The 14,751-nt window shown below is 35.7% G+C and overlaps 2 protein-coding genes across 2 annotated transcripts in view; one reads left to right on the top strand and one right to left on the bottom strand.

Moving 5' to 3' along the window:
• The first annotated feature begins 25 nt into the window (after positions 1–25).
• LOC309512430 (uncharacterized protein) lies at positions 26–10,934 on the top strand. The gene is made up of 2 exons (XM_082188012.1): positions 26–297; positions 9,443–10,934. Exon 2 carries the CDS (start codon positions 9,443–9,445, stop codon positions 10,895–10,897), a length of 1,455 nt encoding a protein of 484 aa, XP_082044138.1. The 5' UTR covers positions 26–297; the 3' UTR covers positions 10,898–10,934.
• Positions 10,935–11,099: 165 nt separating this feature from the next.
• hmcn2 (hemicentin 2) overlaps positions 11,100–14,751 on the bottom strand; it is a 149,202-nt gene continuing 145,550 nt past the window's right edge. The window contains exon 82 of the mRNA XM_082187968.1: positions 11,100–13,175. The gene's annotated coding sequence lies outside the window, so the exon portion shown is untranslated. The remainder of the gene's footprint in view (positions 13,176–14,751) is intronic.

The following is a 14,751-nucleotide window of genomic DNA, read 5'->3' as shown; positions in this document are numbered from 1 at the left end:
CTATTCTGTGAAACGACAGGGGGCGACTCAAGTCATTGTCCTCTTAACCATCAGGAATCAACGGTGAGGCAGGGGGGGCATCGTGTACTTTTCAATCTAAGGAACTGAAGGGCTGTTGCATCAAATGAATAACAGTAACAGATTCCTAAATGCTCTTTGGCTTCAAATTACGTGCAGTACAAGAGTTACGTGGAACTTAATCACAGGAACCTATTTATTTGTGTTTCCATCTTCTTCATTTTTCGTACCTCTGTACAGAAGACATCCGCTACACGACAACGTTTCCATATCGTAAAGGTACTGTTACTATTTCGTCTATTTTTCTATTTTAATTGAGTAATTATCATCACCCGGGATAATTCTGCAATTTTGTTGACTTAGGTGAGATTAAGGATCGATGCAACTAATGTTTACAGCATATTGAAACGTGTTGAACACTGTTTATTTTTAATTTTTATGTAGGCTTATATAAAGATATTTTGATTAATGAAGTGTGACATAATAAAAATCCTTTTAAAGAGAAATCGGCAACACTTTACAATAAGGTCTCATAATAAATGCATCAGGAAACACGAATTGTAAGCTCGAACAAACTATTTTTACAGCATTTATTAACTTTTCTTGCTGTTAATACAAATGTCCATGCTCATGTTAGTTCACAGTTAATTAATGTTAACAAATAACATTTTTGATTTGTAAAGCACTTGTAGTTAATTAACATTAAGTTTAATAAATGCTGTAGAAGTGTTGTTAATTGTTAGTTCATTTTAAATGATGAAACCTTATAGTGTTACTGAGACATATCTTTTTTAAATCTACTTGTAAATGTAGCCTACTGTTTGTATTCATTTTGGTTTTAAACCAATGTCTATATAGTTTTCTATAAAATGAATGAAGCTAAAATGTGACATTAACCATCAAGTAAAAAATACTTGAGTTAGAGTTGAATTTTGAGATGATTATTAAGATGGGATATTCTATTAGCCTGGAAATCCAGACCTAAATCTAAACTCGCTGAGCAAATTCAACTTCAACGTGAGAACTCTGGATTTACAGGTTACTGATCTGTACAAAACTTGTCTTTCTTCTCAGCCTCTGGTTTTCTTGTCACGTGACAACAAAATAACTTCCTGGTTACATATATGAACTATATTTTAAACATAATTGCTTTACTGTTTATTACATTTTTTTAACTAATAATAATCATAATAATAAATTAAAGCTGCAAGCAGCATTTATCGGGGTTCAAGCAGTCAAGGCCTTTTAAGGCCTTTAAGCACAATAGCATCAAAAGTTATTAAGTTTTATTTAGCAAGCATGTAACCACTGACATACTAGATGGAAAAGACCATTTACAGCCAATACAGGGAATTTACCATAGGAAATATATGGTTTTAAAACTTTTTAACAGTTATAGCGTCACCAATGGTCCGATATCCATAAAACTTTAGATGCTTGTTCAGAATGTTATCTCACATATGCTTTTTGTGAAGTTCTGAGTTTTCATTTAGGATTTATAGGCTTTTTAGTGTGTTTTGCCACGCCAATTTTCTAAATGACCCTGTTATAGCCATCCAAATGCAAAAGTTCAATTTTTTTTTACGCCCATTTTTTTCACCAATTTTTTCTTTTCTTCTTCTTCTTAAAAAAAAACAAACATTCGTTTGTAAGTGTACCTCTTGAATAGCCTTGCAGATTAACGTAACCTGGAAGTAACAATGACATAAACCACTGTATAATCCATAATGAGAGAACAGTGTCTTCAGGAAGTTATTCTTTATTGTTTATCATCAGTCTTCATCAGTTGTTTTACGTGAGATTTTTGTTGTTGTACTTGTTTATTGTTGATAGTACAATGCAAGACCATGACGTACACTATATACTGTCATCTCATAAGAGTGGTTAGTTCAGTTGTGTTTGAACATGAAAATCCGGTTTGATGACCCATGAAAGTGAAATCCCAAACTTTTATTTATACAACATACAGTACAGGCCAAAAGTTTGGAAACATTACTGTTTTTTACGGAGCCCCCCTAGTCCCACTTTGGCAAAAAAAAATTTATTATAACTATCTTGTGGCCTCAAGATAGTAACTCGTGGCCTCAAGATATATCTCGTGGCCTCAAGATAGTATCTCGTGGCCTCAAGATAGTATCTCGTGGCCTCAAGATAGTATCTCGTGGCCTCAAGATACTAACTCGTGGCCTCAAGATAGTAACTCGTGGCCTCAAGATAGTATATCTCGTGGCCTCAAGATAGTAACTCGTGGCCTCAAGATAGTAACTCGTGGCCACGAGAAAGTGAGTTTTTTCAAGGCGAACGTTTCCATGTTAATGTTTCCATGGCGACGCGTCACGCGATTGACCGCAGCCACAATAAAACTGTATGACAGATGTGTCGCTTTTATTTCGCTTTCCTTTTTTATTCAAAATATTCACAAACTTGCTTACCCCCAGCAAGCAATTTCGCGTCTAATAGACGTCTAATAGCCGTCTAAACACAGCCCAGACGTCTAGGCTAAATCGAGGCTAATTTTGGGCTGTCAGTGAAAATCTAATAGACGTCTAAACATAGCCCAAGAATAGACAGCTATTGAATGACTACATATATACGTCTAATAGACGTCTAACCATAGCCCAAGAATAGACAATCAGACAGCTATTGAACGACTATATTTATACGTCCAATAGACGTCTAACCATAGTCCAAGAATAGACAGCTATTGAACGACTATATTTATACGTCCAATAGACGTCTAACCATAGCCCAAGAATAGACTAGTCATCAATTAGACCACTATTAAACGACTACATATATACGTCTAATAGACAGGCAATATGGGTCTAGGCTAAAACAAGGCTTATTTTGGGCTGTCAGTGAAAATCTAATAGACGTCTAACCATAGCCCAAGAATAGACTAGTCATCAATTACACTACATATACATGTAATAGACAACAAAATGAGGCATAAGGATTCTTTTCACTCAAAAATAACAGGTTCTCATAAATGAAAATCCATCCAAACTAATTGAATATAAAGGGATTTATTTTGAACAATTATATAGACAACATTCAAACATAAAAATGAACAAATAAAACATTTGAAAAATATGTAAAACAAATTAAGATATTAAAATTTAATTAACAACTGTTTATTTAGATCCATAACCCCCACCCCCTGCCCTCCCTGGAGCTTGTTTGAAATTATTTGAAATAACGTTTTTTATTTCACATTCCGTAGCTGATGGACAGCTGGTCATCACTGCGTCTGCCAAATGAGAAAAAGGAAAGAATTATTGCTCAAGAAAAGCATTGTTGACAGTCATTTAACTAATTACAGTCAATCACTTTTGCTAGGATGCACACTAGAGCTGGCCAATATAGAGTTACGGAATATAGATTGAGACAATATAATTTATATATCAATATAGACAATTTATATCAATATTATTAATGTCAATAATTGAAAATGTTCGCCTGCATAATGGTGATGCACTAATTATATATACACACACATATATATATATATATATATATATATACACACACACATATATATATATATATACATATACATATATATATATATATGATGACTGACAGACAAGAACAGTTTGACCTAAAAATATCAAAATTGAAACTACTGCAGAAACAAAGACACCTACATCTTGGATGCCCTTAAGGTAAGCTAAAACATACCAAAATTGTATTTCAAAGTGAACTATCCCTATAAATCATTCTTTATCACTTACTCATATAACTCTAATGAACATAAAAAGATACTTATAGGGGTAGTTCACTTAAAAAAAAAAAAAATTACTCACTTTCACTTGGTTCCAAACCTGTATGGCTTTCTTCTGTTGAACACACACAAAAAAATATATATATATTGAAGAATGTTGGTAACAAGACATGTAATGGTAGTCATTGACAAGTGTTCTGTAAATTCAATTGCTGTACTTTGTTGACTGATTGCTGGATAATTTGCAATAAACAGTGTCTTTAAATCAAATAAAGTGGATTACATCACTCCAGTTCTGAGGTTTTTACACTGGCTATCTGTCTGTCAAAGAATTCATGTCAAAATACTACAGCTGGTTATTAAATTAATTAACGTTTTAAGGCCAAAGTAAATTTCTAATCTTCTGATGCATTATGAACCATCCAGAGCAGACCTCTCAGGTCATCTGGGACAGTAGCCAGCTACTTTTATATCTCCAAAGTCAAAACAAAACATGGAGAAGCAGCATTCAGTTTTTATGCACCATATATCTGAAACAAATTCACTGAAAACTGAATGTATGCTGCATCTTTTAATTATTTTAAATCAAGTTGAAAGACTTTACTGTTTGCCACTACCTTTTATTAATTGGAAAGGATTTTTTTTTTATATATATATAATTTCTTTGCATGTTGCTGTTAAGTTTTATGTAAAGTACTTTGAAAATTTGCATTAAATCAAAAACTATTATTTCTTACTCTAATCTAAAAACAAAAATATATTGGTATCTTTAATAATAATAAAAAAATAGTAATGATAAGTTTCATAGTTTCATGCTTACCACCTTGAATTTAGATACATTTTAGATTAAGGGCACACAGTTGCAATAACACATGCAGGTAACGTTAACTTGTTGGAGAAAAATAGTACTCTGCAATGGTAATGTTAAAATGTCACGGTTTCTACACATTATAACAACTAACTAATTTAAATAATGAACATAACAAAAATAACACGCATACTTACAAGATCAAAGTAGAAATTTGCAGGTTTTCAGAGTGTCGCTCGTGCTCTCCGACAGCTGCCTCGTGTAAAATAAAACTGAAAATGGCGGAAATGTTTATAGCGAGATCTGGCTAAAGTAGTCCCAGTAGTCATGTCTCAGTTGCGTTTCGATTGTGCCATCTAGCGGTTGAGAAATGCAATTGCTTTTGATTTAATTTGAAATGATAGATTGTGTATGAATGTTATGTTTATGTGTGACAGCAAACATTAAGCTGTGTGAGCGAAAACATTTTTAAGACTAATATTCTTATACTATATCGCTGGCCTGAATCAGGGCTATAGCCAAGCCGTACGTAGACCAGATTGCCTTGATTTCGCCAGGTGGGCTAAATCAGACTGCATATAGCCCGTCCAATTCGGAGCTAAATCGTGACTACAGATCGACCATGTAGTGAAATGACACATTGAACCTTGTAGATATCATTACCAATGTGAACATGATGGAATATCAACCATTTCATGCACTGCCTGGCAAAAAACTACAATTAATCAATTTTGACTAAAAATGGGCTACAATAGCCGGGTCTGAATAGGCTACGAGCTAAATCGTGGCTACGCACAGCCTACACATATAACATGTAAAATAAAGCAAACCAAACAACTTGTAATCACAGTTGACTTTGCTTACATGATGGAATATCATACATCTCACAAGTTATTTTGGAAAAAAATACATTTATCCAGCCTAAATGTTATTTGGGCTAAAAGTGGGTTACACATAGCCGGACTATATCGGGTCTATATTTAACCTAGACGTTGAAATGACGGCTATTCACAGCCTATAACATGTAGCCTAAAATAAAGTAAGCCAAACAACTTGTAATCACGGTAGACTTTGCTTACATGATGGAATATCATACATCTCACAAGTTATTTTGGAAAAAAATACATTTATCCAGATTAAATGTTATTTGGGCTAAAAGTGGGTTACGCATAGCCGGGTCTGAATACGAGCTAAATCGTGGCTACGCACAGCCTACACATAACATGTAAAATAAAGTAAACCAAACAACTTGTAATCACGGTAGACTTTGCTTACATGATGGAATATCATACATCTCACAAGTTATTTTGGAAAAAAATACATTTATCCAGATTAAATGTTATTTGGGCTAAAAGTGGGTTACACATAGCCGGACTATATCGGGTCTATATTTAACCCAGACGTTGAAAAGACGGCTATTGCTTGCTGGGCCATGTCATCAACTAGCCTATCTGATATTCCGATTCTCACATACGTGTAAGTGAGTGTGTTTAGTCGTTTAAAAACCTTTATAAATAATCTTGATCTATAATAACATGATGGGCGCTGCAATGTTGTCCGTCGGATTTACAGCACGTGAATTCATCAGTTTCTCCCGAAATAAATGCAAGAAAGTGGCCGGTGAACTGAGAAGAATAGAGTAAACTTTATAGTTCCTTGTCTTGCACTATGTTTGTCTTGAATAACACATGTCGGCAAATTATATTTGAATATATTGTTATTGCTGCTTCCACAGACATCAGTGTGTTTTACAAAGTCCAAATGTATTGTTTTACTCGTGCTATGTGTATTTAAATATCTGAAACCAAAAATAAACATTATGAAGTTGAAAAACTGCTTAGTTGTGATGACAGCGCTGAACGTGTCCGACTCTGGCTCGTTTAAAAACCTTTATAAATAATCTTGATCTATAATAACATGAGATGGGCGCTGCAATGTTGTCCTGTCAGTCGGATTTACAGCACGAAATTCATCAGTTTCTCCCGAAATAAATGCAAGAAAGTGGCCGGTGAACTGAGAAGAATAGAGTAAACTTTATAGTTCCTTGTCTTGCACTATGTTTGTCTTGAATAACACATGTCGGCAAATTATATTTGAATAGATTGTTATTGCTGCTTCACAGACATCAGTGTGTTTTACAAACTCCAAATGTATTGTTTTACTCGTGCTTATGTGTATTTAAATATCTGAAACCAAAAATAAACATTATGAAGTTGAAAAAACTGCTTAGTTGTGATGACAGCGCTGAACGCGTCCGACTCTGGCTCAGCGCCAGCCAATGCGCGAAAGCACAGTTTGAATCTGGCAGCACTAAACATTCTAAATGTGGCGCCGTACTCTCAGGGGCTAGTTGATGACATGGTAAGCAAGTTTGTGAATATTTTGAATAAAAAAGGAAAAGCGAAATAAAAGCGACACATCTGTCATACAGTATTATTGTGACGCGTCGCCATGGAAACATTAAAAGGAACGTTCGCCTTGAAAAAACTTACTTTCTCGTGGCCACGAGTTAGTATCTTGAGGCCACGAGTTACTATCTTGAGGCCACGAGTTAGTATCTTGAGGCCACGAGTTAGTATCTTGAGGCCACGAGATATATCTTGAGGCCACGAGTTACTATCTTGAGGCCACGAGTTAGTATCTTGAGGCCACGAGATACTATCTTGAGGCCACGAGTTACTATCTTGAGGCCACGAGTTACTATCTTGAGGCCACAAGATAGTTATAATAATTTTTTTTTGCCAAAGTGGGACTAGGGGGGCTCCGTAGTTTTTAATGTTTTTGAAAGAAGTTTCTTCTGCTCATCAAGCCTGCATTTACAGACCCTTTCCAAAAAATTTGTTCACACGTTTATTGAAAACGGTTTGACGAATAAATTTGAATTCCATATCTGGAATCCCATAGCTGGAAAATGAAGGAAGCATGAAGTGCTCTGAAAATGTCCTGGTAGACGGCTGCGTTGACTCTGGATTTAATAAAGCACAGTGGACCAAAGTCCTCTTTTCTGATGAGAGCAAATTTTGCATCTCATTTGGAAACCAAGGTCCCAGAGTCTGGAGGAAGAATGGAGAGGCACACAATCCAAGATGCTTGAAGTCCAGTGTGAAGTTTCCACAGTCTGTGTTGGTTTGGGGGGCCATGTCATCGGCTGGTGTTGGTCCACTGTGCTGTCCACTCAACGCAGCCGTCTACCAGGACATTTTCAGAGCACTTCATGCTTCCTTCAGCAGACAAGCTTTATGGAGTTGCTGACTTCCTTTTCCAGCAGGATTTGCACCTGCCCACACTGCCAAAATAACCAAAACCTGGTTCAATGACCATGGTATTACTGTGTGATTTCATGTAATATTCAATTTTTTTGAAATCCTGTTTTTCGTGGGTTTTATGAGCTGGAAGCCCAAATTATGTACAAATAAACAACTAAATATTTGAAATCGTTTAAGTTGTGGGCCCTGAATCTATAATCTATGGAAGCTTAACGTTTTGAATGGAATTATGGAAATAAATAAACTTTTCAATGATATTCTAATTTTTTGGAAAGGGTCTGTATTTGATCAAAAATATGATGCAAAGCTGAATTTTCAGGATCATTACTCCAGTCTTCAGTGTCACATGTGACATCCAGTCTATCACATGATCCTTTAGAAATCATTCTAATATTCTGATGTATTATGAGTGTTGGAAACAGTTCTGCTGCCTAATATATTTACTGAATAAAAGGTTAAAAAGAACTGCATTTATTCAAAATTTAAAAATATTTTCTAATAATATAAATCTTCTTTACTATCACTTTTTATCAATTTAACACATCCTTGCTGAATAAAAGTATTGATTTATTTCAAAAAAAGAAAGAAAAAAATTACTGATCCCAAATTACTGACCAGTAGTATTGTTGTTACAAAAGATTTCTATTTTTAAAACATTTGTTTTTTTTATTTTTTTTATTTTTTATTCATCAAAGTATCCTAAAAAAGTATCACAGGTTATGAAAAAATATTAAGCAGCAGAACAGTTTCCAACTTTGATAATGAATCATATTTGAATGATTTCTAAAGGATCATGTGATAGACTGAAGTAATGATCCTGAAAATTCAGCTTTGCATCACAGAAATAAATGATAATTTAAAGTATAATAAATTGAAAACCAATTATTTTAAATTGTAATAATATATCACAATATTACATTTTTTTTCTGAATTTTTGATGCAGGCTTGATGAGCAGAAGAAACCTCTTTCAAAAACATTAAAAATAGTAATGTTTCCAAACTTTTGGCCTGTACTGTATACAAACATAACCAGGGGAAAAAAACATGGTCAAATCTATAAGAAAAAACATTTACAATAACAAAAAAATATTTGTGTACACAGATAGAGAGAAGCACTATATTAAGGTTAAATCATATCTTTAAATTGTCATAAAGCATCATGTTGTGCTTTTTTGTTGTTTATTAGTCTGAGGGATGAAATAAGAGAGTTGAATTCAACAAGGAAACATGTGAATGTCTTTATACCTTTGTTTATTCATATTCTTTGTGTATTTAAGTTAAAGGTATAGCGGAGGATGTTTTACTTCCTGGTGGGTAGTCTAAACAATTGGTCCTCCTAATTGTCAATCATTCTGGTGAATCAATCAAACTTTTCAAAAAGTGGAGAGGGCGGGTCTTATCTAAAATTTGGAAAGATCCTCCGCTATACCTTTAAGAAACCAGTCTGATGCACCTATGAAATTAACAATATGGCCATTTTGGGTGAAAATAAAACTTAAAATAGATGTTGCTTCATTGATGCCCCATTGTGATGTTCCTTCTCCTGTAACCTAAGAGCTTTTGTTTGTTTATTTGTTTTTAACATTTTGCATTTTTTTGACACATTTCTTTGCTTTTTTTCTACAGATGGAAAAATGCAGATTTAAGGCACTTCTTTCACTATCATTTATTGTAACTGTTTTTGGCATACTGGTTTTGGTGTGCATGGACAGTCTTACAAATTACATACACTACACTCCTCCAACAATAAGAGCTCCTCCAACAATAAGAGCTCCTCCAACAATAAGAGCTCCTCCAACAATAAGAGCTTCTCCAACAATAAGAGCTCCTCCAACAATAAGAGCTCCTCCAACAAATAACAAATTCAAAATCCCGGAGGCTTCAAATTCGATAACGCCCATCAATGGCTCAAAGCATTTAATGGTGTCTGCGTTTATCGACCACAGACTGGACGGGGTCATTCGAGTCATCAGCATAATCAACAGAAACAGTCTTCAGCCACTTTACTGTGTTTACTGCAGCACTGAACATGACTGCAGAACTGTTCAGGCAGATGTCCAGATACACACAGACCATTTTAGCTTTCCGTATGGTGCCTCAGATGTGATTTGTAAAGGTAAACACATGCAAAATTCAACACATGTCCTCATACTGTCTCAACTGACCACTGTCCTCAATCTGTCTTCAACTGATGAGAAAGATTCAGTTGACCTAAAGATGGAGTATCTGCCAATTCGAAATAAGGTGGCAAGAGAGACTTTCAAGTTTAACTTCACGATTTGCATCTCCAACCTTTTTGGTGACTACAACAATGTACTGCAGTTTGCTCAAACTATGGAGATGTACAAGCTTCTGGGTGTACAGCATGTGGTCATCTATAAAACGAAATGTGGCCCAGACCTGGAAAAGCTCTTAAAACATTATGAAACAGAGGGGATATTGGAGATTGTTTCATGGCCTATCGACAAGTTTCTGAACCCATCCTCAGGCTGGAACATCGAGACGCACAAGGGCGATGTCCATTATTATGGTCAGTTAGTAACACTCAACGAGTGCATTTACAGGCACATGTATCAATCCAGGTACGTTCTCCTGAACGATATTGATGAGATCATCATGCCGTACAAACACACCAATTTACCATCTCTTATGGAGGATCTTCAGTCTGCTCATCCCAATGTTGGGGTGTTCCTCATAGAGAACCACATATTCCCCAAAACACAGTTTGAGGACAGTGGGAAGTTCAAACGAGCAGAATGGAATAATATTCCTGGTGTCAATATCATGGAGCACATTTACAGAGAGCCTGATCGAAAGAACATTTACAATCCCACAAAGATGATTGTCAACCCAAGGAAGGTGCAGCAAACCTCAGTGCATTCCACTTTGAAAGAAATGGGAGATTGTTACCATGTACCGTTTGATGTATGTAGGATTGTTCATGTGAGAGTCCCACTGCAGGGCCGTCTTACCAAAGACCAACTGTTTGTAGACAAAAGAGTCTGGGACTTTGAGCAAGAACTGATACCGAACGTTGACCAGACGTTGAAGCTTTCTGGTCTTCTGAACGTTTCCAGTTGAAATGTGTGTATTAATGTAAATAAAGCCTTTAACTGTATTGAAATGTTATATTTTCAAATAGGCCTAACTGTAGGTCTACTGAAATTTTTCACTTAAACGTTTAAATGTCATTTTGGTGATCAAATGAGTTTTAAGGGATAAAGTTGACTACTGGGGGACTTTAATATAAACCCAGTTACATGACATAAAAAAAAAAAAAAAATTTTCATGTCAACTAGCTACTCATGGCAGCGCAAAAAGATGATGATGGGGAAATGAAAATGTTTATAGCCACGCACCTAATAACACAATTTGCTGCCACCTGCCCAACACAACAGTGTGTTCAAAGGCGTGCTAATGACAAATAACTTATAATTCTGCAAAATAATGCAGATTTGTAAATCCAGAAATAATAAGCATAAATTACTGAATTTGGGGAAAATTTTAATGTTATATGGATTTGTCAAAAGAAAATATTTTGATACTCCGATACCAGATCTCGATAAAAACAAAAAAAACTAATCTTATGAAAAAGTATCTAAATGGAGAATGTGGATAATATTGGATCTGTATGTTTTAAGGCTTATGTTAAATGCCCTGTGTGATCAAGGCTGTTGAAGATACAAATAGAAACCAGATCAACACTGGATAAATAACCTATTGATATTATATTTGTTTAGAGAAAACAAATGTTGTGTGGATCTCTATGTTTCGGCATAGCTCATTTATGCACAAGCTCTTTGTGAATTATTTTAATTTTTTTAGGTAGATAGACATTATTATTACTATTATATTATTCATCAATTCTACTCTACCAGCCACAGTGAAGTTATGAGGAGTTAGTCATTCATTTTATTCCTTCACACCTGAAAAGTTTTCTAGAAGGTACTTAACTAACAATAAGAGTTAGATTGGCCAAACAAACCTTTCAGCTGTGCTGCCATTCTGGATTGCTGGAGAATAGGATGCAGGAGAAGCACAACACTCTTACTTCAGCAACAAAAGAAACACAAATGTGATGTTTTACTTATTCATATGGTTGAATCGGATCATCAAATGTCAGCAGCAAAGACATTGGTTAATAAAGCGAGATTAAATACATAAAGTATATTTGTATTATTTAACATAATTATTGCAGGATTGTGCAATATTCTGAGTTTGCATTTCACTTTTTTATTCATTTTGAGGAATACTGACTCTGTTTTTGTGATGAGTAAATGCATTCTTACATTAGTGTAGTTTATTGCTACAATAACCATCATGTTTATACAGTGCACGCCGCACACAAACCTCTGCACCTCACAACCAATTTCTCTCAAAATGGGGCCAGAAGAGGTGTTAGTCAATAAATGGGCTTACATTACTTTTTTTTTTTTTTTAAGTAACAGATATTTTCAATTTAAAAGTAATGTGTAAATAGTTACTTGAAAAAAGTAATCTGATTACATAACTCGCATTACTTCAAGACAATCTGCTGAAGTTCAAACTGAGCATCAGGTGATTTACTGTAAGTGACTTTGAACGTGACATGTTCGTTGGTGTCAGACGGGCTTGTCTGAGTGTTTCAGAAACTGCTGATCTGCTGGGGTTTTCAGACGCAACCATAGAGTTGAACTGATTATGGCTGGAAAAGAGAAAATATCCAGTGAGCGGCAGTTGACAAATATGCCTTGACAGCCCAATTGGCCAGGGCTACGTTTCTCAAAAGCATCGTAGGCCTGAATAGATCGTAGAACCTTTACCACCAATGGTTTCTTGAGCATGACATTAAGTTCACTATACTCAACTGGCCTCCACAGTCACCAGAACTCAATCCAAAAGAGCACCTTTGGGATGTGGTGGAATAGGAGATTCGCATCATGGATGTGCAGCCAGCAAATCTGCAGCAACTGTGTGATGCTATCATGTCAATATGGACCAAAATCTCTGTGGAATGTTTCCAGTACCTTGTTGAATATATGCCACACATAATTAATTCTGAAGGCAATATTTATATATTTGTTTTGATTGGTGATCCCAGGAAATGTTAACAAGACTGGATCACATCTCTCTACCATCATCTTCTGAATAGGTTCAACTTCAAACACACTGTCATCATCACAGAGTTCTATTCAATCAGTCTTGTTCAATGGGGACAATAGTAACTTTAAATTATTAACATTTACTTTAGTGGAAGGTAAAAGAGAAGAAAGCTTGTTGACACAAAAATAATAAAGACTGCTGCTGCACACCAAAGGACATGTCAGAAGGCAAACGGAACATATAGGAACATTTCCAACAGGAAGACATAGGCATTCACCTATTTTTTTTACTTCATGTAATTCTAATTGCTTTCCAGCTATTCAAAGGACGTTGTGTGTGTGTATATATATAATCAGAACTGTTTCTACACAAAGACGGAAAGAAAAAACGTCTGCTTCTGTAAAAAGTGGCAACATGTTGAATATTTGAAATTTGCATGTGATTATGTGGTAAAACTGTAATGTTGAATGAGTATGTCTTTAGCAGGCTTGAGTAGACTTTATTGCAAATGTGATTCAAGTGGATTTTTTCTGATGTTCATAAACAACAACATTGAAAAATATAGCCTGCAAGGTATAACTTGTGCACATTTTTGTTTCTTGTGATCTTAAAAACCCTTTCGTCGCAATGCCTGTGCTTATGCTTGTAATACATTTTTATTATGTGCTTATGACTTTTTTTTTTGCAAGACTTTTTTCCACCCATGAGTTGGATCAAATAGTTAAAGGAAAGCAACCACCAAGAACCCATTGATGGGTACTCCTTCAGCACTGCTGGAAAAGCACACTTGTTTGATATTTGTAATCTATGTTGTGGCAAAAACAAGAATTAAACTATCATCCCCAATGCATAAGAGACACCAAGAATCAAATTGTATTTTAAAAGATGTTTATTCTCTTGCAAGAGGCTTAGTCACAAAATCACAGCAGCTACCCCGTGAGACCTGACACACCCAGCCCAGGAAATCCTTCTTCAAGGTCTTTCCTCTGTAGTTTTCCACTCACCCAGCATGGCCAAATCTAGCTGATTTAGAATAGAACGACCCCTCTAACCCCCCTAGGCTAAATTATCTTCCACTGATTTCCGTATACCTGATCACTCTAGATTAAAAGGAAAAAGCTTAGGCTGTTTTGTAAGGATAGGCCCTTAAAGGACAAGTTCGGTATTTTACACTTAAAGCCCTGTTTACAGATCGTATCTGATGAAATAGAACGGTTAAGATTAAAATTTGGACACATGCTGCTGTCCCGAGAATTTTAGGTTTATTTCGCTCCCCCACCCCCCCCCCCACCCCACCCCCACAATGGTTGTCTATATGCACTGGAAGATTCCGTCCTAAAAACACATTAAACTTTCGTTTACAAAGACGTGAAACTCACCGAGTGGTCAGGGGTGTTCACTGATATGTTCCATCAAAAATCACTGAAAAAGATGCATTCCAACAGGTTTTATCGTAGTTTTTGTCCAACTCCATTGACTTAATAGGACGTGCTGTGAGACCGCAGCACCTTTACGGTATTACTCCGCCGCTTCTTCTTCTGCTTCTTCTGTGTATTCAATGAAATGCCCGTGGTTTGCTTGCAATTGGCAAAGGTGCATTATCGCCACCAACTGGGCTGGAGTGTCTATTATTCAAGCTCTCAACGGAAGAATCACAGGTGTGACGCGTTTGGCAAAATAGGTCCACAAAAGCGAAATAAACCTAAAATTCTCGGGACAGGAGCATGTGTCCAAATTTTAATCTTAACCGTTCTATTTCATCAGATACGATCTGTAAACAGGGCTTTAAGTGTAAAATACCGAACTTGTCCTTTAATTATTTGGCAAGCAAGTAAAGCTTTATCTGAAGCCGG

Source organism: Leuciscus leuciscus (assembly GCF_965113295.1).
Source record: "Leuciscus leuciscus genome assembly, chromosome: 13".
Taxonomy (NCBI): Eukaryota; Metazoa; Chordata; class Actinopteri; order Cypriniformes; family Leuciscidae; genus Leuciscus; species Leuciscus leuciscus.
Note: the sequence above shows the minus strand (reverse complement) of the source record. Positions and strands in the feature narration are given on the sequence as shown.